At 41.4% G+C, this 24,984-nt stretch overlaps 1 protein-coding gene across 5 annotated transcripts in view; it reads left to right on the top strand.

Moving 5' to 3' along the window:
- The first annotated feature begins 230 nt into the window (after positions 1-230).
- Pogz (pogo transposable element derived with ZNF domain) overlaps positions 231-24,984 on the top strand; it is a 54,951-nt gene continuing 30,197 nt past the window's right edge. For 2 of the 5 annotated variants that reach the window (XM_076861897.1, XM_076861892.1), the window contains exons 1-3: positions 231-502; positions 22,539-22,663; positions 23,665-23,820. In XM_076861897.1, coding sequence (XP_076718012.1) covers positions 22,540-22,663; positions 23,665-23,820 — 280 coding nt within the window. In that variant the 5' untranslated portion in view covers positions 231-502; position 22,539. Of the gene's footprint in view, positions 503-11,576; positions 11,695-22,538; positions 22,664-23,664; positions 23,821-24,984 lie in introns of those variants that run through there. The other 3 variants (XM_076861898.1, XM_076861896.1, XM_076861893.1) reach the window with 2 other exon arrangements.

Raw genomic sequence — 24,984 nt, 5'->3', positions numbered from 1 at the left:
ATTTTTTCCATTAAAATATTTTTTCCCTTTATTTATTTATTTGCAGACCCAGACAAACTTGACTAGAAAAGAAGCCCGGGCCGAGGTAGGGTGCGCCCGTGACGTGTCACGGACCCCGGCCAATTGGAAGGCCACGCGAGGGGGGGGCGGAAGTGACGAGCCGTATCCCTCCGCGGCGAAAGGGCCGGTGGGGGGAGTCGGCGTCTCTCTCCCCCGCGCCAGCTCCCGTACACGGAGCCGCATTCCTTGGCCCCCCCACCCCCTCCCTCGGGGCCCCCCGCCCCCCTCGGGAAAAAATCCACCCCAAATCACTCGAACCCGAGGGAGGCTTCCTTTCACCCTCGGGGAGACGAGCTTTTCACGGTTCCCTCCTCTTCGTCTCCCCCCAAGCCCCCGTCCCCTCCCCTGCTCCCACCCCCTTCTCCCAGCGCCGGGTGCAAGGTCCCTTTAAGGCGACGGCGCCTTCCTCGGGTCAGACTACCGGCGGCGACGACCACGGGAGGTGAGTGAGCGCGGAGCCTTGGCTATCCCCACCCCCTCCTCCCGGGGGTTCCGTTATCTTTTCGCCCGGCGCGGCGTTCTGAGGCGAGACAATGAGAGGGGGATGGGCGGGCGCGCGGGTGGGGGCGGGGGTGCGGCGCGCGCCCGCCCACCGCGAGTGGCGGCGCGGCCCGTGGCAGGGACGGCCGTGCGGTGCGGCGCGTGAGCGCGCGTGTGTGTGCGTGCGTCCCGGGTCGTGGAGCCGCGCGGCGGCCGGCGGCGGAGGCCCCTGCCTGCCGGCCGCCGGCCACCCCCGCCCCCCGGCGCCCGCCGCGGCGCGCGCGCGCGCACTCGCGCCCCACGGTCCCGCACACACCGACGTCCCCACGCACGCCCGGCGCGAGCGTCTCGGAGGAGTGGGCGGCGCGGGCGCGGTCGGCGGCCCGCTGGGGAGGGGCGGGGCGCGGCGGGGGCGCTGGCGGCGGCGAGACGGCGCGGCGCTGCGGGAGGGGCGGTGCGGGGCGAGGCCGCGCTGGAGGAGGGCGGCGGCCGAGTCCGGTGGGGGCTCCCGCCCCGCCCCCCGGGAAGGTGTGGGGCGCCGGTAGCGCGGGAGCGGAGTGATGGCCGGGCCGACCCCCGTTACGTAACCGCCGCCCGCGCCCCCGCCCCCCAGACTCGGCCACTGTTGCGCGTTGACAGCCACTGGCGTCGCCCCCCTCCGGGGTCTCCGAGGACGGCGCCGTGATTTCTAAAAGGGGACGGGGCAGAGTGTCGTTATTTTCTGGTGGTTATGTCCTGCCGCGGTGGCGCCATGTTTCTCCCAAGAACTATTTTCTCGAGATCCTGGCATCTACTGAAAGGAAGTCGTGTCGTGGAGCCACCTGCCTCCCTCCCTCTCCGTGCTGCCTGTAACGCGGCAGGTTCCCTGGTTCCTTGCTCAGCCCTCCTTAGCCCAGAGAAGGAGCCGAGAGTCGGGAGCGTCGCTGGGCCCCGGCGCCTCGCGACGCGGGTTGCGCGCCGGTTGCGTTATGAGAACAGTCGGACGTAGCCCGTCCCCACACTTGGACACCTCCCGCTGCAGGGAAAACGTCACCGAGGGGGATCTGACTTCTGAGGGAATTCTCTCTACGAGTCAAGGGGAAGGGAGCGGGTTGCCGTTCGGGGAAGGGAGCGGGTTGCCGTTCGGTGGACAACAATGGATTTCTAGACTGTTGCTCAGGGACTGGGAACTTGGACCCCAAATTGGAACCATTTATTTAGCATAATCATTCTTAACTGAAGGGTGCACAGAGCGTACCTTCATCCCCGAAATTGGAGTGGGGTGGGGAGGGAGTGCTATCTTTGCATTTTTAATGGGCAGTCCTATAGCCACCTGATTACGTTGAGAATTGTCGGTCTCTCATAAAGGTGATCAGAATATAATGTGAAAACAAATGGCAGTCTTTTCACTTGGTTTCCTGCATCTCAAACTGAAGGAGCCAACTGCATGAACGGGAGTTTGTTTCCACTCCCATCTTGAAGTAGTGGAAAGCACTTCACAAAAGTGTGGCCTGCTGACCCCTAGGAATCCCCCTTGAACCCTTTAAGGGGAGGCTCAAGGCCATACCATTTTCAGAATCACACTAACATCACACTTTCGCTAACATTTCCACTGATGGCTCAAAAGTAGTGCTAGTTAAAAACTACTCTTGGTGCCTTACTCAGAGCAAGGCACTAGCACCAGACTCTACTGTGGCCAGGAGAGTGTCCTTGACCAAGCAATAAAAACTATTAATGTTAATCAAACCTTAGCTTTCAGTACATTTTAAGAATTTCTAAGACGAACTGAGAAGCAAGCATAAATGATTTACGCTGTGTATGGAGGTATGATTGTTGTCATGAGGAAAAGCATTTGTGAGACTGATTTGTAAGCTGCTTGTTTCATGAAATGGCACTTTTACTTGAAAAGATGACTGACAAACTATAGTTTTCACACTTGGGTATTTGGCAATGTTTTTTTGAAAGTGAATGAAATGAGTTTGTCTCCTAGGAAAACAATTGTCAGTATTTGTTACTGGAGATAAGATTTAAGTGAAAACTAGGATTTTTAAGTAAGTTGACAGCTTTTTAAGTAAGTTACAGCTTACCAGTACTTACGAAGATTTTTTAAATAGTAGTTAACAACTGTGATTTTTAAAAAAATGTATAATGAAATATGTCTCTTAAATATGGGCATAATCAAGTAAATCTATATTTTCCAAATGACTAGTGCATGATGTTATGGAAATACAAGATACACCAGTGGATTTTAATGTAACAAGATATGAAAATTAATATGGTTTCAGATTCCAATATGCAAAACTATTCTTTAAGAAAACTATTATTTATTGGCTTTAGTATTTATCACTATTCATTGTTAACTGAAAAGTTTATTGAAATACTTCTCTCAGCCAGGTGCATATCTGTGATCCCAGGTCTAGGGAGGAGCATCGCAAGTTTGAGGTTAGCCTCAGCAACTTAGCAAGTTTGAGGTCAGCCTCAGCAACCTAGTGAGACCCTGTCTCAAAGTAAAAAATAAAAGGGCTGGAGATACAGCTTAGTAATTAAGCACCCTGGAGTTCAATCCCTGATGCAAAAAAAACCTTTTCCACTTTAATCTGGACAGTGCCAGATTTTCATTATGTACTTAACCAAAATAACATATAAGCAATAGACTGACAGCAGAAGCCGCTATGAGAAAGCAAGTAAGTTATGTCTCCTGTTAAGGTAGATATGAAAGGATTTACAAACATGTAAAGCACTGCTACTTTTTAGTTTGGAAAGAAAATAGTGACTTTTTGTTGTAAATATGACCATGTAATGGATTTGTTTTTTAATGTACCTATAACTATTTTAAAGTTCATTTTAATTTTTAATGTGGTAAATGGTGGAAAGTTGTAACCCACATAAATATAAAAAATATTTGGGGTCATTAATAATTTTGAGACAAAATTTTGAGAATTTAAAATAACTTCAAATTGGAGAATCATTGGGCATGTCCTGTGCTTTTGCTCTCCAGATCATCAAAATCTGCCTCTGTTTAGAACCCTCTGGAGAATTTACATATGCTAGTTGGAGTTAATAATGGAAAAAGCAATGACTAGGGGAGGAGTTACAGAGCAAAAAATTATGGTTTGAGCTGGGTGTGGTGGTGAACATCTACAATCCCATATACTGAGATCTAAATGGGCTGAGGCAGGAGAATCATACAATTTAGGCAGACTCTATTTTAAAATAAAAAGGGCTGGGGATGTGGCTCAGTGGTAGAGCATCCCTTGGTTCAATTCCCTAGTACCAAAACAAACCCCAGCAACAACAAGAAGAAACAACTTTGGTTTGAATCCTGGCTGGGTTTTTTTTTTTTTTTTTTTTTTTTTGGTGGGGGGGGGTACTGAAGATTTAGCCCAGGGGCACTTTGCCACTGAGAACTACATCCTCACCCCTTTTTTATGTTGAGACAGGATCTCATTAAGTTGCTAACAACCTGACTAAATTGCTGAGCTGGTGTCTTAACTTGGGATCCTCCTGTATCAGCCTCCTGAATCGCTGGGATTACAAGTGTGTGCCACCTCGCCCAGATGCTTGTGGTCTCTCTCAATCTCTGTTTTGACTTTATCTGTAAAAAGTGATACTTGGGACATAAAATTGGAATGAGAATTCATTGAGATAAAGTGCATAATGATGCCAAGCATATCACAGTAAAATAAAACATTTCCAGATGAAATTTCTATTCTCCAGATTGTGTTTTGTTTTTTTTTTTTTTAATTAACTTTTGTTAGGGGTGGTTTAAATTACAAACCCTAGGGCTGGTTGCTAGCTTCGCCATAATTGTCAATATGATAAAACTTTGATAGATTCTTTGGTATTCTGGTTTGTAATATAAAACCATAAATACAAGAATGTATGTTTGCACTGTAACTGAGAAGAGAGAGACAGACACTGACTAACCTATTGTTAGGATTTAGCAGTTCTAAATGAAATTGAGGAAGTAGAAATGAAATATGTCTTTATTTATTTTTCCATCTATTTATTTAGCAATACTTGGGACTGAACCTAGGGCCTCCAGCACACTAAGCAAGTGTTTTTTTACTGATCTATACCCCCAGACCAGAAATGAAATTTAGACAACCAGCAGTGAATAAATTTTTTCCATGGGAAATGAAAGGGACTCCTGGATATTGAACCCTCTTAAAATAGAGGAATTACTGCTTGCTTTAGTTGTTAGTTTACCTCACCTAGGGCTGGGGATGTGGCGCAAGCGGTAGCGCACTCGCCTGGCATGCGTGGGGCCCAGGTTCCATCCTCAGCACCACATACAAACAAAGATGTTGTGTCCGCCGAAAACTAAAAAAAAAAAAATATTCTCTCTCTTAAAAAAAAAAAAAAGTACCTAACCTAATTAATGTTTGGGTACTTCTTGATAATGGAACTTATGGTCAGACAAGTAGAAAGTATTTTGAGTTTGGAAATATCAGACAGGTTTTTAAGGTTATTTTAAACCCCATAATGACTATTTATATTTAAGATACTTAGGCTGGGATTGTGGCTCAGTGGCAGAATGCTTGCCTCACATGTATGAGGCACTGGGTTCAATCCTTAGCATCACATAAAAATAAGATTATTGGGACTGGGGATATGGCTCAAGTAGTAGCGTGCTTGCCTGGCATGCGTGAGGCACTGGGTTCGATCCTCAGCACCACATAAAAATAAAAATAGTGTCCACCTAAAGCTAAAAAATAATTAAAAAAAAAAAACAGGAAAAAAAATAAGATTATTGTGTCTATCTATAACTAGAAAAATATTTTTTTAAAGATATTATAGCAGTTAGATGCTAGGAGGGACAAAATGGGCCATGCAAAAGCTTTTTATTACATATTTAACTATAATTAGTTTTATAGCCAGATACAGATACAACCTTACAGGTTTTCTGGAATTAATCCTTTTTAAATCCAAAAGTTTGGTAACATGAAAAGTAAGTTGCATTTATTTTTAGGATTAGCATTGCTTAGTTTTCAACCCTGGAGTAAGACAGGGTGGTATTCTTAAGATTTTGCCTGTAGTCCCAAGTACTTGGGAGGTTAGACAGGAGGCTCATGTGAGCCTAGGAGTTCAAGCCTAGCCTGGGCAATACAGGGAAACTGTGATCTCAAAAAAAGAGAAGATTTTATTTGTTTTTTTAAAAATACTTTTCCTGTTCCAAATGTTCTTTTTATCTTAATTTATGGGCAGGTATGTTCTAGCAGTGAATTGAAAATGTTAGATGCTGAATTCTTCATTCCTGGAATTTGTTAAAGGTATGAAAGAACACCAAATTAAAGGACTTCAAAGCTCAAGAACCAAATATGTGTGGAGGGTTGTGATAGAATCTACATTTTTTTCCTAATTTTACTTGAGATGAAGATAGGTAAATTATTTGCCCATTAAATACCTCAAAAATAGACAGGTGTTATCTGCAAGATTGTATTTGTTGCTTTTAAAGGGTCTGTTTGTATCCTGCCTTTTCAATTATGTGGATGTCTGTTGAGCTAATTATACAGGACCTGAGTACAAAGTACAGTATGCTATAACCCCTTTTCCCACAGAAAGGTATTTAATCTGGTACTTCCAGATTCTGGATGGCAGGATGAGTGCCAAAGATGAGACTATGCTCATGGCTTATAGTCCTGTGTGAGCTGCAGTTTTAAATAAAGCCTATAATGTTCATGTGTTACCAGTACAATTACTACTATAAAATTCAAAAACCATCCAGATTACTAAGATGTCAAATGATTAATGGAAGAAGGTAATGTTCATCTCACCATATCACCTATATAATTTAGTTTAGGTTCATCTCTTATTTATTTTTTGCCTTTTAAAAAATGAAACTTGCTCCTAGAAACAAAAAAAGTGAACAGAAAATTTGACCATCTTACCAATTATTTAGTAAATGCCAAAAAGATAATAACAGAATACAGTATAAAGATACCAGTTAGGGTCTGATTAAGTAGTCCCCTCCTCCAACTTTGTATTGAGAAAAATTCATGCATGTAAAAATGGTGAAAGAATACAAGAAATACTTTTGATAAACCTACAATATAGACACAATGATTATTGATATTTTGGCATGTGCCAAATACTTTAAAAAGAGGGGATATTTGTATCTATATAAGAAAACCAAAAATACCTATTTGCTGAAACACTTGAAAGTCACACTTGAACTCGGGTGGCGGCTCAGTGGTAGAGTGCTTGCCTAGCATGTGTGAGGCACTGGGTTCGATTCTCAGCATCACATATAAATGAATGAATAAAATAAAGGTCCATCAAAATCTTAAAAAAAAAAAAAAAAAAAAGTCACACTTGACATGTCCACTAAACATTTGTGTGTTTGCTAGGCAAATACATTGTCCTACATAACTATTTTACTGTTACCTAAGAAAAATAAATCCTGAATATCATCTGGTGTTTAATCTATATTTAAATGTTCCAGTTGTACTCAAAATGTCTTTAATAGCAATATATGAATCATGATTAATAAAGGTTGACATGTTGTATTTGGTTATGTCTCTTTAGTTTTTTTTAATCTAGAATGGTCTTCCCAGTTTGTGTGTGCCTGTATATGGGTGAGTGGATGTATGTGTGTAGCAAGAGAAAGATTGATATATATATATATATATATATATATTTTTTTTTTTTTTAATTTTATTTTTTAGTTATAGGTGGATACAATATCTTTATTTATTTATGTATTTTAATGTGATGTTAGGATCGAACCCAGTGCCTCATGCATGCTGGGCGAGTGCTCCACCTCTGAGCCACAACCCCAGCCGTCAAGATTGATGTGTGTGTGTGTGTGAGATACATATATATTATTTTTTGGTTCTGGGGATTGAATCCAGTGTTGTTCATCACTGACCCTTATTTGATTGATTGATTGATTGATTGATTGATTGGTTGGTTGGTTCTGGGGATTGAATCCAGGGGTGTTCATCACTGACCCTTATTTATTTATTTTGAGACAAGGTCTCTTTCCTAAGTTGCTCAGGCTTGCCTTGAACTTTCCATCCTCCTGTCTTGGCCTCCCCAGTAGCTAGGATTCCTGCATGACTGGAAGACATTGACATTTTTCAAAAGACCAACTTAGTTGTTTTATAGAATGTCATATCTTCTGGGTTTGTTTATTTCCTTATGGAAAGTTCTGCCTTTGGATTTATTTCATTTAGTTCCCTGTAGCAATGTTTACTTGTTCCTCATTGCCATATTTCCTGTGCACTTCAAGTTAAATTTCAGTGCTTGGTTCAGGTTAAACATTATTGTCGGGAATAAATACTCCACAAGTAGGTTTTGGCTTTTGTTTGTTTGGTTTTTACAGAAAGAATAAACCACAGAACTAATGATTAAATTTAAATTTGGATTATTTGGCAGAAATTTGAATTGTTGGCTAACATTTTTCTACTTAAACCTATTATCATAAACTCAGGCTTTTGAGATGTAGAGCTATTATTCTGACTTTTGAGTTCATGCACAACCATGAGATTTTTTTTTTTTTAAAGAGAGAATTTTTTAACATTTATTTTTTAGTTTTTGGTAGACGTAACATCTTTATTTGTATGTGGTGCTGAGGATTGAACCCAGCGCCGTGCGCATGCCAGGTGAGCACGCTACCACTTGAGCCACATCCCCAGCCCCACAACCATGAGATTTTGAGAAAGAGCTCAGTAAAAGGTTTGCAGGTGTCATTTTGGTTTACTGCCCTCTGAGAAAATGATTTAGAGGTTGAAAGAGCAACAAGAACTCATGTATGAAGCAAAAGCAACCCATAGACGAGGGGGAGGGGCATACACACCTGTAATTCTAGCTATTTGGGAGGTTGAAGCAGGAAGAAAGCAAGTTCGAGGCTAGCTTTGGCAATTCAGTAAGATCCGGTCTCAAAAACAGCTGGGGCTATTGCTCAGTGGTAGAGTACCTCTGTTGGGATCCCTGGTACTGGAGGAAGGGACAGCAGCCTATAGAGGAAATGAAAAGGGCCCACAACTAGAAAGATTTTAAAAGGGTGCCTTAGACAAAAAGACTTGGAAATTATTTTCACAAAAATTATTTTACTAGTCGATAATGATGGTAACAAGCAGAACCATAATGGTAGGGGCTGATGATGCTCTAGTTTTATTAGGAGAAACTGTGTACTTGGGCAAGAATGACTTGGAAGCTGTCAAGTGAATATGAAGAGAAAATCAGTTTCACAGGTAAATGATTATTTTTGGGTGAAGCAAACTAGGAATATATGGGTTTTATAAAAGTTTTTTTACTGTACAAGATACAACCATTTGAACTGTTCAAAGGAACCATATTTTACTCTGTTACAGAAAGTAAATATTTTAAAAAGAAATTATTCCAGGTGTGATGGTGTATGACTATGATCCTATTGGCTTGGGAGGTGAGGCAGGAGGATTGCAGGTTCAAAGCCAGCCTCAATAACTTAGTTAAGCCCTTAGCAATTTAGGCGCTGTCTCAGAATTAAAAAGGCTGGGGATGTGGCTCAGTGGTTAAGTGCCCCTGGCTTCAATCCCTGTTAACACCCCTGCCCTCCCCCCCAAAAAAATTTTGTGTATAGAATGTAGGATGATTTTGTTTTCCTTTAAGTTTCCCTCTTATTCAGAACATGTACTCAGTCTGATCAGGGTTCTCGATCTTGGCACTAACCTTAGTCACTGTGAACTGGATAAAATGCTGGTAGCATCTTCTTCACCCAGTTATGACTGCCAAGAATGTCTCACAGACACTGCCATACATCTTCTGAAGGTCGAAATTGACCCTGTTTGAATACCTCTGAGTTAGCTAAATTCCACTCGGTACCTATGAAGATTCCTTAATGATGTCTTTTATAATCTAGATTTCCCTTTACATAAACTATGTACAGTTGTTGAATCTTTTCTGCAGATAAACTGCACAGCATGGGTTCTCCCTGATATATGTTGGAGAATACTGGAATCTATTGAGTTTTTTTTAGCTCTACTGGAAATTTTATCAAAAGTAGAAATTTGGAAGTCAAGTTATAGACTTTTAGCCCTAAATCTTGAACACCCCCAAACACATCATACATTTGCTTAGAAAAAGTCCTTATTGGTTATATAGTATAGATAAATTTTTGTTAGCAGTAGTTGAGAATTTTGTTTGATATTTTTGTGGTAATCTCTGTATCATGGTGGTTAAGTCTTAAAAATTACTTGCTAAAAGGCTTTATTAAATATCCCTTGGTTAGCCTTTTTTCACCCTCTTCCCTTACTGGAACTCGAACCTAAGGCTTTAAGCAACTAGGAAAACACTACTGAGCTATACTTTCAGCTCTTTTTAAAGATTTTGAGACAGGGTCTCACTAATTTGTCCAGGCTTGCCTCAAATTTGATCTTCTGCCTCAACCTCTGAAGTAACTGGGATAACAGGCGTGCACCACCTTGCCCAGCCTACTTAGCTTTTCATTGTTTCATTATATATTAAAAAATACATTGTCCTTAGTATTTTTTCATAGGTACTGGGGATTGAACCCAGGCTTAATGCATGCTAGGCAAGCAGTCTACCTCAAAGCTGCATTCCTTAGTCTTTTTATTTTATTTGCTTATTTGTTTTGGTACCGGGGATTGAACTTGGGGTCTCTATCCCTAGTACTTTTTATTTTTAAAGTTGAGACAGGATTTACTAAGTTGCTGTGGGTCTTGCTAAATTGCTGAACCTGGCCTTGAACTTGTATTCCTCCTGAATTGCTGGGATTACAGGCATACTGTGCCTCTTGCCTGACTTTTATTTTGAGACTGGAAGATAGAATCTCACTGAATTGCCCAGGCTAGCCTCAGACTTTGCATCCTCCTGCCTCAGCCTCTGAAATTGCTAGGGTTACAGGTGTACGTACCACACCAGACAAAATTTATTGATTGCACATAAATTATGCCAAAAGGGAAAATGATCTAAATATTAGGGAGAAGGAAAGGAAATACACACAGTTAGACTAGCGTAAGTGTTGAAGCAATAATTATTTAATTAGTGTAGGTTACACATAAAACTGAAGCCAGGTGCTATGGCACATGCTTGTGATCCAGTGACTTGGAGGCTGAGGTGGGAGGATCACAAGTTCAGGGCCAGCCTTGGCAATGCAACTTAGTGGGACTTTGTCTCAAAATAATAAAAAAGGGCTGGGGTGTAGTTGAGTGGTGGTAGAGCCCCCTGGTTCAGTCCTTAGTACTGGAGGTAGGGGGATGGGGTTTAGGAGAGATATTATTTTTTTAAGTTTCTAAGACATGTTATTTGTGGATATGAAATTTTTCCACACATAATATAGGAGCAAAATTGATGACACTGACTTAACAGTTGGGTGTTACTGTGGAGGTAGTGTATATTTAAAATGACTAGAGGAGAGACAAAGATGGCTGCGAAAGGAGTGCAGCACTCCCGTGTACTGCGTCACTGAGCAGGAAAAAGACAAGGTAGAATGGATAAAAGCTAGCTTGTTAGGAATTTCCAGCAAAATTGGGGTGCTCCGAAACCTAGAGGAAGGATTTCCATTGCATAAGGACCTGCTACTGGAGCTCAAACGCGAGAGATTTGTCCGCACGGAGGGTCACGCTGCGTATGCAGCAAATCGCCCCGCGGCCAGAGTCTGCGGCGCTCGCTGGGAAACGACGGTAAGATAACAATGCAAAGATACAGCGCTACGGATTCTGCAGGCTCCCGCCAGCTGTGCAAATACTGTACTCAGAGCTGAATTCTGGGCTTGAGACGGGGAAGGAAGCCATCCAATTCGGTTCTCCACATCGGTCAGACCACAGAGGAAGCCAGCGGCCACCATCTTGGAGAGCTGACGTCATCATCTCTGTTTTTTTTTTTGTTTTTTTTTGACTGATCACAGCTCTTTCAGCTATAGATCATCGGGGAAAACTTAAGGGCCCCTCCCAGCTCTCCTGTGAGCGCAATAGCCAGACCGAGGGCGGCACGGGAGCCGGCGGCAGCTGCGGCTGTGGCGAGGGAGCCGGCGGCAGCCGGGGCAGCGGCACGGGAGCCGGCCGGAAGCGGCGGGAGCCGCAGCAGCGGCGCGGAAGCCAGTGGGAGCCGCGGCGGCGCTGGCAAAGGAGCCGGCAGGAACCGCGCGGCGTGGGACTCCCAGCTACCGCTCCCACCAGTGCTGACAACTGAGGTCTCTTGCATCAGATACGGGGGCGTGGCTACCAGAAGGTAAGCAAATTTGCTGGGGGTTCTCAGCCCCAAGCTCTACAAACTTAGGGCCTGAGGGAGGCAAACAAGGAGAGTGTGCCCAGGCACTAATGAAACAGCTGCTCCACGCGTGTGTAAGGTAGGCAGAACTGTGACCACCGACAAAACAGGCCCAGTGGACTGCCAGACACATCGCTCAGATTGGGGGAGGGGTAGAGCCGCCGGGCGCCTGCAAGTTACACAGACCTGCGAATCATCAGCAGATCAGGCCCAGCAACCGCGGAGCGGCAGAGCCACCCCCGGGCCTGCAAGGTAGGGGCACTTGCCACCCACCGGCAGGTCAGGCCCAACAATCTGCGGAGGGGCACAGCTGCCCCACGAGCCTGCTAGGTAGGCAGAACCCTGACCACCGACAGAGCAGGCCCAGAGGCCAGCCAGACACATCGCCCCGCCCCGGTTGGGGGAGGGGCAGAGCTGCCGGGCGCCTGCAAGTTAGGCAGACCTGCGACTCACCAGCAGATCAGGCCCAGCAACCACGGAGCAGCAGAGCCACCCCTGGGCCTGCAAGCTAGGTCCATTTGCCACCCACCGGCAGGTCAGGCCCAACAAACTGCGGAGGGGCACAGCTGCCCCACGAGCCTGCTAGGTAGGCAGTACCCTGACCACCAACAGAACAGGCTCAGAGGATGGCCAGACACATCGCCCCGCCCCGGTTGGGGGAGGGGCAGAGCCGCCAGGCGCCTGCAAGGTAGGCAAACCTGCGTCTCACCAGCATATCAGGCCCAGCAACCCGCGGAGCGGCAGAGCCACTCCCGGGCCTGCAAGGTAGGCGCACTTGCCACCCACCGGCAGGTTAGGCCCAGCAACTCTCGGAGGGACACAGCTGCTCCACGCACGTGCAAGGTAGGCGGAACCGTGACCACTGACAAAACAGGCCCAGTGGCCCGCCAGATACATCGCCCCGGTTGGGGGAGGGGCAGAGCCGCCACCAGCGCCTTTTAGGTAGACAGACCTGCAACCGACAGACAGAACAGGCCTAGTGGCCAGCGGAGGGGCAAAGCCGCTGCTCACGCCTGCAAGGTAGGCGGACCTGTGACCACCGAAAGAACAGGCCCATCGAAAGTACAGGCACAGCGGCCTCCCGGCGTGGTAGGCACATTGCCTCAATTGGAGGAGGGGCAGAACCACCGCCAAAGCCTGCGAGGGAGACTTTGCAGCTATACAAGAGCAATATAAATATATAGGGGGAAAAATCAATAACACAACAGTTTCACCAAGCAGAAAGAAACGCGATCAATATGAAAAGACAAGGAAAGAAAGGACCACAAGCAATGCAGGTCAACTCAACTTTAGAAGAGGTAATATCTGCAGCAGATGGAATGTCAGATAAAGAATTCAGGATATACATGCTTCAGATGATCTGGAGTCTCAAGGAAGACATTAGACAGCAAAATCAGACAATGAAAGACCACTTCGACCACTTTGACAATAAATTACATAAACAAATCCAAGAAGCAAAAGATCAATTATACAGGGAGATAGAGGTTATAAAAAACAAACAAACAGAAATCCTGGAAATGCAGGAAACAATAAACCAACTTAAAAACTCAATTGAGAATACTACCAGCAGAGTAGAACACTTAGAAGATAGAACATCAGACAATGAAGACAAAGTATTTCAACTGGAGAAGAACATAGACAGCTCAGCAAAGCTGTTAAGAAACCATGAGCAGAACATTCAAGAAATATGGGATAACATAAAGAGACCAAACTTAAGAGTCATTGGGATACAGGAAGGTACTGAGGTCCAAACCAAAGGAATGAGCAATCTATTCAACGAAATAATACGAGAAAACTTCCCAGACTTGAAGAACGAGACAGAATCCCAAATCCTAGAAGCCTACAGGACGCCGAATGTGCAAAATCATAAGAGATCCACACCTAGACACATTATAATGAAGATGCCCAACATACAGAATAAGGAGAGAATTTTAAAAGCTACAAGAGAAAGGAAGCAGATTACATTTAGGGGTAAACCAATCAGGATAACAGCTGATCTTTCAACACAGACTCTCAAAGCTAGAAGATCCTGGAATAACATATTTCAAACACTGAAAGAAAATGGGTTCCAACCAAGAATCGTGTATCCAGCGAAATTAAGCTTCAGGATGGAAGATGAAATTAAAACCTTCCATGATAAACAAAAGTTAAAAGAATTTGCAGCTAGAAAACCATCTCTTCAAAACATCCTCGGCAAAATATTACAGGAAGAGGAAATGGAAAATATCAATGAAAACCAACAGCGGGAGGTAGTACAGTAAAGGGGGGGGGAATAATCAAAGAGGAAAACAAACCATGTTTAGTAACATAAATAAACAAATATGGCTGGAAGAACAACCCATATCTCAATAATAACCCTAAATGTTAATGGCTTAAACTCACCAATTAAGAGACACAGGCTAATAGAATGGATCACAAAACAAGACCCAACAATATGCTGCCTTCAGGAGACGCATTTGATAGGAAAAGACATACATAGACTGAAGGTGAAAGGTTGGGAAAAATCATATCACTCATATGGACTTCGGAAACAAGCAGGAGTGTCCATACTCATATCAAATAAAATAGATTTCAAGCCAAAGTTAATCAAAAGGGATGAAGAGGGACACTACATACTTCTCAAGGGAACCATACACCAACAAGACATAACAATCATAAATATATATGCCCCAAACAATGGTGCAGCTATGTTCATCAAACAAACTCTTCTCAAGTTCAAGAGTCTAATAGACCACCATACAATAATCATGGGAGACTTCAACACACCTCTCTCACCACTGGACAGATCTTCCAAACAAAAGTTGAATAAGGAAATTATAGAGCTCAATAACACAATTAATAACCTAGACTTAATTGACATATATAGAATATACCACCCAACATCAAGCAGTTACACTTTTTTCTCAGCAGCACATGGATCCTTCTCAAAAATAGATCATATATTATGTCACAGGGCAACTCTTAGACAATATAAAGGAGTAGAGATAATGCCATGCATCTTATCTGACCATAATGGAATGAAATTGAAAATTAACGATAAAAGAAGTAAGGAAAAATCATGCATCACTTGGAGAATGAACAATAGGTTACTGAATGATCAATGGGTTATAGAAGACATCAAGGAGGAAATTAAAAAATTCTTAGAGATAAATGAAAACACAGACACAACATATCAGAATCTATGGGACACATTGAAAGCAGTTCTAAGAGGAAAATTTATTGCTTGGAGTTCATTCCTTAGAAAAAGAAAAAACCAACAAATAAATGATCTAATACTTCAACTCAAAATCCTAGAAAAAGAAGAGCAAAACAACAGCAAAAGAAGTAGAAGACAAGAAATAATTAAAATCAGAGCTGAAATTAATGAAATCGAAACGAAAGAAACAATTGAAAAAATTGACAAAACTAAAAGTTGGTTCTTTGAAAAAATAAATAAAATCGACAGACCCTTAGCCACGCTAACGAAGAGAAGAAGAGAGAGAACTCAAATTACCAGCATACGGGATGAAAAAGGCAATATCACAACAGACACTTCAGAAATACGGAAGATTATCAGAAACTATTTTGAATCCTTATACTCCAATAAAATAGAAGATAGTGAAGGCATCGATAAATTTCTTAAGTCATATGATTTGCCCAGATTGAGTCAGGAGGATATTGACAACCTAAACAGACCAATATCAATTGAGGAAATAGAAGATACCATCAAAAGACTACCAACTAAGAAAAGCCCAGGACCGGATGGGTATACAGCAGAGTTTTACAAAACCTTTAAAGAGGAACTAATACCAATACTTTTCAAGCTATTTCAGGAAATAGAAAAAGAGGGAGAACTTCCAAATTCATTCTATGAGGCCAACATCACCCTGATTCCTAAACCAGACAAAGACACTTCAAAGAAAGAAAACTACAGACCAATATCTCTAATGAACCTAGATGCAAAAATCCTCAATAAACTTCTGGCGAACTGGATACAAAAACATATCAAAAAAATTGTGCACCATGATCAGGTAGGATTTATCCCTGGGATGCAAGGCTGGTTCAATATACGGAAATCAATAAATGTTATTCACCACATCAATAGGCTTAAAAATAAGAACCATATGATCATCTCGATAGATGCGGAAAAAGCATTCGACAAAGTACAGCATCCCTTTATGTTCAAAACTCTAGAAAAAATAGGGATAACAGGAACATACCTCAATATTGTAAAAGCAATCTATGCCAAGCCTCAGGCTAGCATCATTCTGAATGGAGAAAAACTGAAGGCATTCCCTCTAAAATCTGGAACAAGACAGGGATGCCCTCTCTCACCACTTCTGTTCAACATAGTTCTCGAATCACTGGCCAGAGCAATTAGACAGACGAAAGAAATTAAAGGCATAAAAATAGGAAAAGAAGAACTCAAATTATCACTATTTGCAGATGACATGATTCTATACCTAGCAGACCCAAAAGGGTCTACAAAGAAACTATTAGAGCTAATAAATGAATTCAGCAAAGTGGCAGGCTATAAAATCAACACGCATAAATCAAAGGCATTCCTGTATATCAGCGACAAATCCTCTGAAATGGAAATGAGGACAACCACCCCATTCACAATATCCTCAAAAAAAATAAAATACTTCGGAATCAACCTAACAAAAGAGGTGAAAGACTTATACAATGAAAACTACAGAACCCTAAAGAGAGAAATAGAAGAAGATCTTAGAAGATGGAAAAATATACCCTGTTCATGGATAGGTAGAAGTAACATCATCAAAATGGCGATATTACCAAAAGTTCTCTATAGGTTTAATGCAATGCCAATCAAAATCCCAACGGCATTTCTTGTAGAAATAGAGAAAGCAATCATGAAATTCATATGGAAAAATAAAAGACCCAGAATAGCAAAAACAATGCTAAGCAGGAAGTGTGAATCAGGCGGTATAGCTATACCAGACTTCAAACTATACTACAGAGCAATAGTAACAAAAACAGCATGGTACTGGTACCAAAACAGGCGGGTGGACCAATGGTACAGAATAGAGGACACAGAAACCAATCCACAAAACTACAACTATCTTATATTCGATAAAGGGGCTAAAAGCATGCAATGGAAGAAGGATAGCATCTTCAACAAATGGTGTTGGGAAAACTGGAAATCCATTTGCAACAAAATGAAACTGAATCCCTTTCTCTCGCCATGCACAAAAGTTAACTCAAAGTGGATCAAAGAACTTGATATCAAATCAGAGACATGGCGTCTGATAGAAGAAAAAGTTGGCTATGATCTACATACTGTGGGGTCGGGCTCCAAATTCCTCAATAGGACACCCATAGCACAACAGTTAATAACTAAAATCAACAAATGGGACTTACTCAAACTAAAAAGTTTTTTCTCAGCAAAAGAAACAATAAGAGAGGTAAATAGGGAGCCTACATCCTGGGAACAAATCTTTACTCCTCACACTTCAGACAGAGCCCTAATATCCAGAATATACAAAGAACTAAAAAAATTAGACAATGAGATAACGAATAACCCAATCAACAAATGGGCCAAGGACCTGAACAGAAATTTCTCAGAGGAGGACATACAATCAATCAACAAGTATATGAAAAAATGCTCACCATCTCTAGCAGTCAGAGAAATGTAAATCAAAACCACCCTAAGATACCATCTCACTCCAGTAAGATTGGCAGCCATTAGGAAGTCAAACAGCAACAAGTGCTGGCGAGGATGTGGGGAAAAGGGTACTCTTGTACATTGCTGGTGGGACTGCAAATTGGTGCGGCCAATTTGGAAAGCAGTATGGAGATTTCTTGGAAAGCTCGGAATGGAACCACCATTTGATCCAGCTATTCCCCTACTCGGTCTATTCCCTAAAGACCTAAAAAGAGCACACTATAGGGACACTGCTACATCCATGTTCATAGCAGCACAATTCACAATAGCAAGACTGTGGAACCAACCTAGATGCCCTTCAATAGACGAATGGATAAAAAAAATGTGGCATTTATACACAATGGAGTATTACTCTGCATTAAGAAATGACAAAATCATAGAATTTGGAGGGAAATGGATGGCATTAGAGCAGATTATGCTAAGTGAAGCTAGCCAATCCCTTAAAAACAAATGCCAAATGTCTTCTTTGATATAAGGAGAGTAGCTAAGAACAGAGTAGGGACAAAGAGCATGAGAAGAAGATTAACATTAAACAGGGATGAGAGGTGGGAGGGAAAGGGAGAGAGAAGGGAAATTGCATGTAAATGGAAGGAGACCCTCAGGGGTATACAAAATTACATACAAGAGGAAGTGAGGGGAAAGGAGGAAAAATATAAGGGGGAGAAATGAATTACAGTAGAGGGGGTAGAGAGAGAAGAGGGGAGGGGAGGGGGGAGGGGGGATAGTAGAGGATAGGAAAGGCAGCAGAATACAACAGACACCAGAATGGCAATATGTAAATCAATGGTTGTGCAACTGATGTGATTCTGCAATCTGTATATGGGGTAAAAATGGGAGCGCATATCCCACTTGAATCAAAGTGTGAAATATGGTATATCAAGAACTATGTAATGTTTTGAACAACCTACAATAAAAATTAATTTAAAAAAATAAATAAATAAATAAAATGACTAGAAAGACCTTTAACATCTAGATTCTGGTCTTAGAATATCATTCCCCTCAAATATCAGTCCTTGGATAAATGGCTGATTCTAGTCTGGGGCAGGAAATGTATGAGATGAGTGTGTAGCATCTATTCACTAGCAAGAATTTTATCAGTTACTGGTGTTGTGGGTGAGAGGGCTCAGGAGCCAAGGGAAGATGTTCTCAATGGCCAAAATGAACATTTTGAGGACCAGTAAAGGTAACTGCATGGATCAAAACATTAAATGTTTAAATTGTGATATTGTAATAGTTTGTGAATGAGCTTATTGGTTACTTTGGATGCTGCTGAATCAACTTATTTTGAAAAATGGTAAAGGGAAACTTTACCACTTTAAGGGTAAAGGGAAAGAATCAAGAAGAATAGAGAATCAAAACTTTTCCTGTATGAACTATAACAGTTGAGAACCAAATAGTAGGTATGGGTTTTTATTTTATTTATTTATTTATTTTAATGCAAGTGTTCTACTTGTAAATATAGAAGGAATGATAGATTTAAAACTGATTGGATCTGATTGGATCTGGGCTGGGGATGTGGCTCAAGTGGTAGCGCACTCACCTGGCATGCATGTGGCCCGGGTTCGATCCTCAGCACCACATACAAACAAAGATGTTGTGTCCGCCGAAAACTAAAAAATAAATGTTAAAAAAAAATAAAACTGATTGGATCTACAAATTCCATTCATATATGAATTTATCAGGATGAATCCAACTACTGTGTATAATTATAATGTTCTAATATTAATTTTTTTTAAAAGATTGTATGTAGACATTGAATATGTCTCCTAAAGGAATAAAGCACCACCCCAATGAGTAATCTTGGAGGAAAATAAAAGTTAGACTTGCATCATGACTCTAGATCCAGCTATCAATTTTCAGGGCATACAGAGAACAGAGGTGCTTGTTAAATACCACTTATATGTGATCAACAGTATCCAGACTTTTGGAAACTACAGGAGGTGACCTGGTTCTTTAACAAATAAATAGCAAGGAAACAAAAAGATGAAGGAAGATGACCTATAGCTTGAGTTAAGAAACTTAACAGATAAGCAAATGTGTGGATGTTATTTGGATTCTAATACAAACAAACTTAAAAGTATGCTATTTGAGAGCATTTGAAATTTGAATGTAGACTAGATATTTGACATTAGGCATACAATGGTACTGATTTTTTAAAAAAATTTTTAAAAATTTTAGTTGTCAGTGGATCTTTTATTTTGTTTATGTGGTGCTGAGGATTGGACCCAGGGCTCATGCCAGGCAAGTGCTCTACAACTGAGCCACAACTCCAGCCCATTTTTAATTTTATTATTTTTATTTATTTACTTGAGGTACTGGGGATTGAACCCTATGGGCTTTGTACTACTGAGCTACATCCCAGCCCTTTATGTTTACTATTTTATTTTGAGACAAGGTATCACAAAATTGCCCAGCATTTGGATCACTGAGGCTATCCTAGAATTTGGAGATCCTTCTGCCTCACCCTCCTGAGTCGCTGCTTATAATAGGCAGGGCCATTGCACATAACTTGAATTTCTTTTTTTAAGTTTCTAAGACATGTTAATTGTCTTTTATAGCTACATACCAAAATACTTATGAATATATTTGAAACTTGCTTCAAAATGATTGGAGGGAGGACTGGGGATGTGGATCAAGCGGTAGCGCGCTCCCCTGGCATGCGTGTGGCCCGGGTTCAATCCTCAGCACCACATACAAAGAAAGATGTTGTGTCTGCCGAGAACTAAAAAATAAATATTAAAAAATTCTCTCTCTCTCTCTTTCTCCCTCCCCCACTCTCTCTTTAAAAAAAAAAAAGAAAAAAAATGATTGGAGGGAAGTAGAGATGTAGATTGATTCAAGGTTAATTTTGAGTTGATAAGATACCCAGCTTCCAAAATTGACCACTTTTGTATTTAATAAAAATTTAGATATCATTAAAAGTAGCTGAGGGCCTTGGGACTTGTAGCTCAGTGTGGTAGAGACCTTAGTTTGCCAAGTGAAAGGCCTTGGGTTAAATTTAAAGAGGAAGAGGAGGAGAAGGCAGAAAGGGCCATTGGTCTTGATTTGGAGATTCATTCTTGTATGATAAGAATTTGCCCTTCACCAGTTACAGTGTGAGTCTCAAATTTACTGCCCTTATCCAAGCCCCGGACCCCGACTCCCCGCCCCAGCACTGGGAATTGAACCCATGAGTACTCTACCATTGATCTACACTCCCCAATCTTTTTTTTTTTTTTTCAGGCAAGGTTTCTAAATTGCCCAGGTTACTCTGGAACTTGGGATCTTCCTGCCTCAAACTCCTGAGTTGCAGGCACGTACCACTATGCCCTGCCCAAATTTTCTTCTTGATGTAGCAGTGTAATCTTTAGTTTCTTAAATCCACTTTTATTTATTTGTGTATGTGTGTGTGTGTGTATGTATGATCGAACTCAGTGATGCTCTACCACCAAACTACATCCCCAGCCCCTTTTTATTTTTTATTTTGAGATAGGATCTTGCTAAATTGCAGATGCGGGCCTCAAACTTGGTTTCTTCCTGCCTCAGCCTCCCCAGTATTCAGTAGCTGGAATTGTAGGCATGTTTACCATTCCGGGCTGTCTGGCAATTGAGAAGAAGATATAAGAATATCCTTAAATTGAGTAAAAATTCCTTTACACACCCTCCTCCTTCACACCCTCCTCCCCACTCTCCTCTTTCCCACCCTCTTCCTCCTTCTCTGCTTCCTCCTCCTGTTCTTCTAGTATGATAAGTATCCAAGTGTCTTTATAGCAAAATAATAGAGTGGTGGTGGGGAATTCAGTTTTGTTTTTTTCCTTATGAAAAATTAAAGATTTGGTGTAGAAAGAGGTTAACCAGGGGCTGGGGTTGTGGCTCAGTGGTAGAGCATTTGCCTGGCATTGTGTGAGGCCCTGGGTTTGATTCTCAGCACCACATAAAAATAAACAAATAAAGTTAAAAAAAAAAAAAATAAGAGATTGTAGACCAGTTAAAATCAAGTTCAACACTTTACAATTAAAACTGTTTCCCAAACTGCACCTGATAGTAACTAACTCAGTGGGGCATTGCAGAATATTTTAAATTTTCAAGAGAAACAATGCCATCTGTTGGGCATTGCCCAAACTACTGCTATCAGGTTGTATGAACCTAATGACTTAATAAACATGGTGGTTCAGTTTTGTTTTTGGCTAATGGATGTGGTGAAAAAACTATTGAGACACTAAGGGCGCCAAGAGCCTCTGCAGTAAAGGCTTTGTTTGAACATTGAGCAATAATACTGTTCCTATTCTAAGGCAGACTGAGCCTTAGTCAGCTAATATTGGCAAGCAAAAGAACAGAAACTTTTTATTTCCAGTGCAGAATTGTAGGCTTAATTTTTAAGAGAGGCATGTAGCATAGGAGGTGTTTTCAAATTAAAGGTACGTTCAAGTGATGATGGAGTCCCTTCTAGAATTTCCTAGACTAGAATTAGAAGGGAGTAGTAGTACTGGGACTAGAGTATGATGAGTAAGGCTCTCATCTTAGGTATAAAATTGAAAGGAGCACCAAAAAGGCTGAGTAGTCACCGTATGGCATTTTAACAACCCCAGTGGCAACTGAACCCAGGGACTCAAGCATACTAGGCAAGCTAAGCTACAATCCCCAGTGCCCCTCTTTTTTTGTTTAAAAATTTATTTTAATTTATTTATTGTGGTGCTGGGGGTCAAACTTAGGGCCTCACACTTGGTAGGCAAGTTCTGTGCTACTGAGCAACACCCTCAGCCCTTGTTTTAAATTTTATTTGGAGAGAAGGCCTCAAACTTGCAATTCTCCTATTTCAGCCTACAGAGTAGCTGAGATTACAAGTGTGTGCCACTATGCCCTGCTCATAACACTTCATTTTTAAAAGATACATATTAATGCACAATATTGATAAGCAAAATACTGATTATTTTTAATTTTTAAAAAATATTTTGTGATTGCCGGGGTTGAACCCAGGGTCTCACACATATTAGGTAAGCACTTTGCCAGTGAGCTGCATCCCCAGCCCTAAAATACTGATTTTTAAATAAAGACTTGGATCCAACTGTGTATTTGCATGACTCAGCTCTGATTCCATATTTTGTGTATAACTATTTCTCCAATTCTTAGGTCAATGTCTTGTTTAAACTCTTTCTTATAGCATGGCGGACACCGACCTGTTTATGGAATGTGAGGAGGAGGAGTTGGAGCCATGGCAGAAAATCAGTGACGTCATTGAGGACTCTGTAGTTGAGGATTATAATTCAGTGGATAAAACTACTACAGGTAACAAAAGCTCTTTTGATCTTAAATTGTTCAAATTAATTAAGTTGGTGTTTTGGCTAAGAAATTGTAAGGTGGAGAAGGATTTTTAAGAATTTGGGGATGCCTCATTGTGGCATTGATGCTACCTTCTTTTCCATGCTCTAGCCTGTGTCCTGTGTGTACTTGAACTTCCTCATCGATAAACTAGAAAAAACTATATTTAATTCATTAAAAACACGGAGAGGCTGCTTACCCAATGTTTATCAATATCCCTCTTACTAAATGATGAATGAATAGAATGTCAAGTGCTGGTGTGTGTCTGAGCTCATTTATGTATCCAGTCAAATATAGGTTCCCATAGGCTTGGGGTTTTTTGTTTGTTTTGTTTAATTTTACTTGAACTTGGTTTCCTTTGTGAGCTGAGCAGAAATTGCTTTGTGTCTGCCTTCGTGGACAGTTTACAAATTTTAGGTTTGTTAGCTTCTCTTTCATACATGTGATATTGCAGGGTCCAATTCTAGATTACCCTGAATTCTAGAAAGTGGGTGACAGTACTCCCCCATCTCCCCCCACCCCCCAAAAAAGTGTACCGGTTGTTATTTTTTATCTTCCTTGCCTTGCGTCCTGAAGTTGGCATTGGTTTAGGCTGAAACAGGACACTACAGGGTCTTGTAGTTGGCTTAATACAAATGGATATGAATACCAGTAGTAGTGCTGATAAGCCTGTGAGTCTTAGAGGTTTGCTAGTGCTATGTAAGCAGAACATTAACATCTGGGTTCAGTGGGGTCCGTGATCTCATTTAATTAATGAGAACATGTGAGACGAAGAAGGGATTGTGTCTAAATGAATGGACTAAGGGATAATTTAGAGGAAAAATGAGATGAATGTTGGATTTATGAATGAAACAGGAAATTTTTTGATTGTAGAGACCCATGGCAAGATGGAAAGGGAAGATTAGAGCAGTATCCTTTAGTGTCCTCTGTCCCTGTCTCCAAGTGACTATGCCTCCCCTTCCCCACAGTTTCTGTGAGCCAGCAGCCTGTCTCGGCTCCAGTGCCCATCGCTGCCCATGCTTCTGTTGCTGGGCACCTCTCTACATCCACCGTTAGTAGCAGCGGGGCACAGAACAGCGACAGTACAAAGAAGACTCTTGTCACACTAATTGCCAACAACAATGGTAAGTGGGATTATGGGGAAATTCTTCCTGGGCTAGAGGGGTAAGAGGACAGAAAGGTGTTAGGGACAGCTATACCTGTTAGATACTGATGTGTGGCTGTTAGTTGGAGAAGGACTGATACGGAAGTGATTCTGTAGGTGGTGCTGTTCCTTCTAAGTTGGTGTTGAATTGATACTGGTGTTTCAAGTCAGAAGCCAGCAGATTGTTGCTGATGATAATTTCTAGGAGAAAAAATATAAACCCAACATCCCTATTATAGAGAACTGGGGCTGTTCCTTGGTTGATTTTGCTTCTATTTTTAAATTAGAAGAGTCCCATTCCTTTATTAAGGATTTTCTCAGGGCAGCGTTGTTGTGTATTCTGTCTGGCAGCTTTATTTGGCTTTTGGTATGGAAGATAGGTTAGGATTGTTGTCCACCTGAAAGAAATGGCAAAAACGAGTAGTATTTTTAATGTTTTTATTGATTAGAGGGGCTGTATAGTATTGGTTTCTTTTTCCTTGCTGAGAAGCGTTTTATGTTTTTTGAAGATGAATTATTTTCCAGTTATATTTCAGGATTCTTAACAAAAATAATCATTTTCATGGAAACATAGCGTTCCTGTAGTGACTTTAATTATTTTATCTTCTTTGGAAATGAAAAGCTTTCTTACCACAAGAATAGTATGTGCATCATAGAAGAACTAAGGGGAAAAAAAACAGAAGGAAGAAAAAAGTTGTTTAATTCCACCACCTGGAGATGATAATTTGTAATTCTTCCTCTGTACATACATGTAATTTTATATGCTACATGTAGTGATGAGCTTTTTACAAAAAAATAGGATCATACAAGATTCTACATTACTGTTATCCAGTTTGTCCAGCGTTTCTGGGGGGCATATAATACAATTCTGTAACTTTTTTCATCATATCTCAAAGTACTAGCAAGTATAAGGATAAGATTTCAGAGTAAACGAAGAAATATTTCCTCTTACAAACCCTATTTCCCTTTTAAGCCTTCAGTTTAAGTGTACTGGTACATTATTTATGTATTATAATAGTAACATAACAAGGGAGAATAACTTAGGCAATTCAGTATTGTTTTACTTTTAGTGTGCTAGAATTTTTTTTTTTTTTTTTTTTGGAATGGGCCACAGAGGTACATTCCCGGCTCTTTATGTGGTGCT

This window comes from Callospermophilus lateralis, chromosome 7 (genome assembly GCF_048772815.1).
Source record: "Callospermophilus lateralis isolate mCalLat2 chromosome 7, mCalLat2.hap1, whole genome shotgun sequence".
Classification (NCBI taxonomy): domain Eukaryota; kingdom Metazoa; phylum Chordata; class Mammalia; order Rodentia; family Sciuridae; genus Callospermophilus; species Callospermophilus lateralis.
Note: the sequence above shows the minus strand (reverse complement) of the source record. Positions and strands in the feature narration are given on the sequence as shown.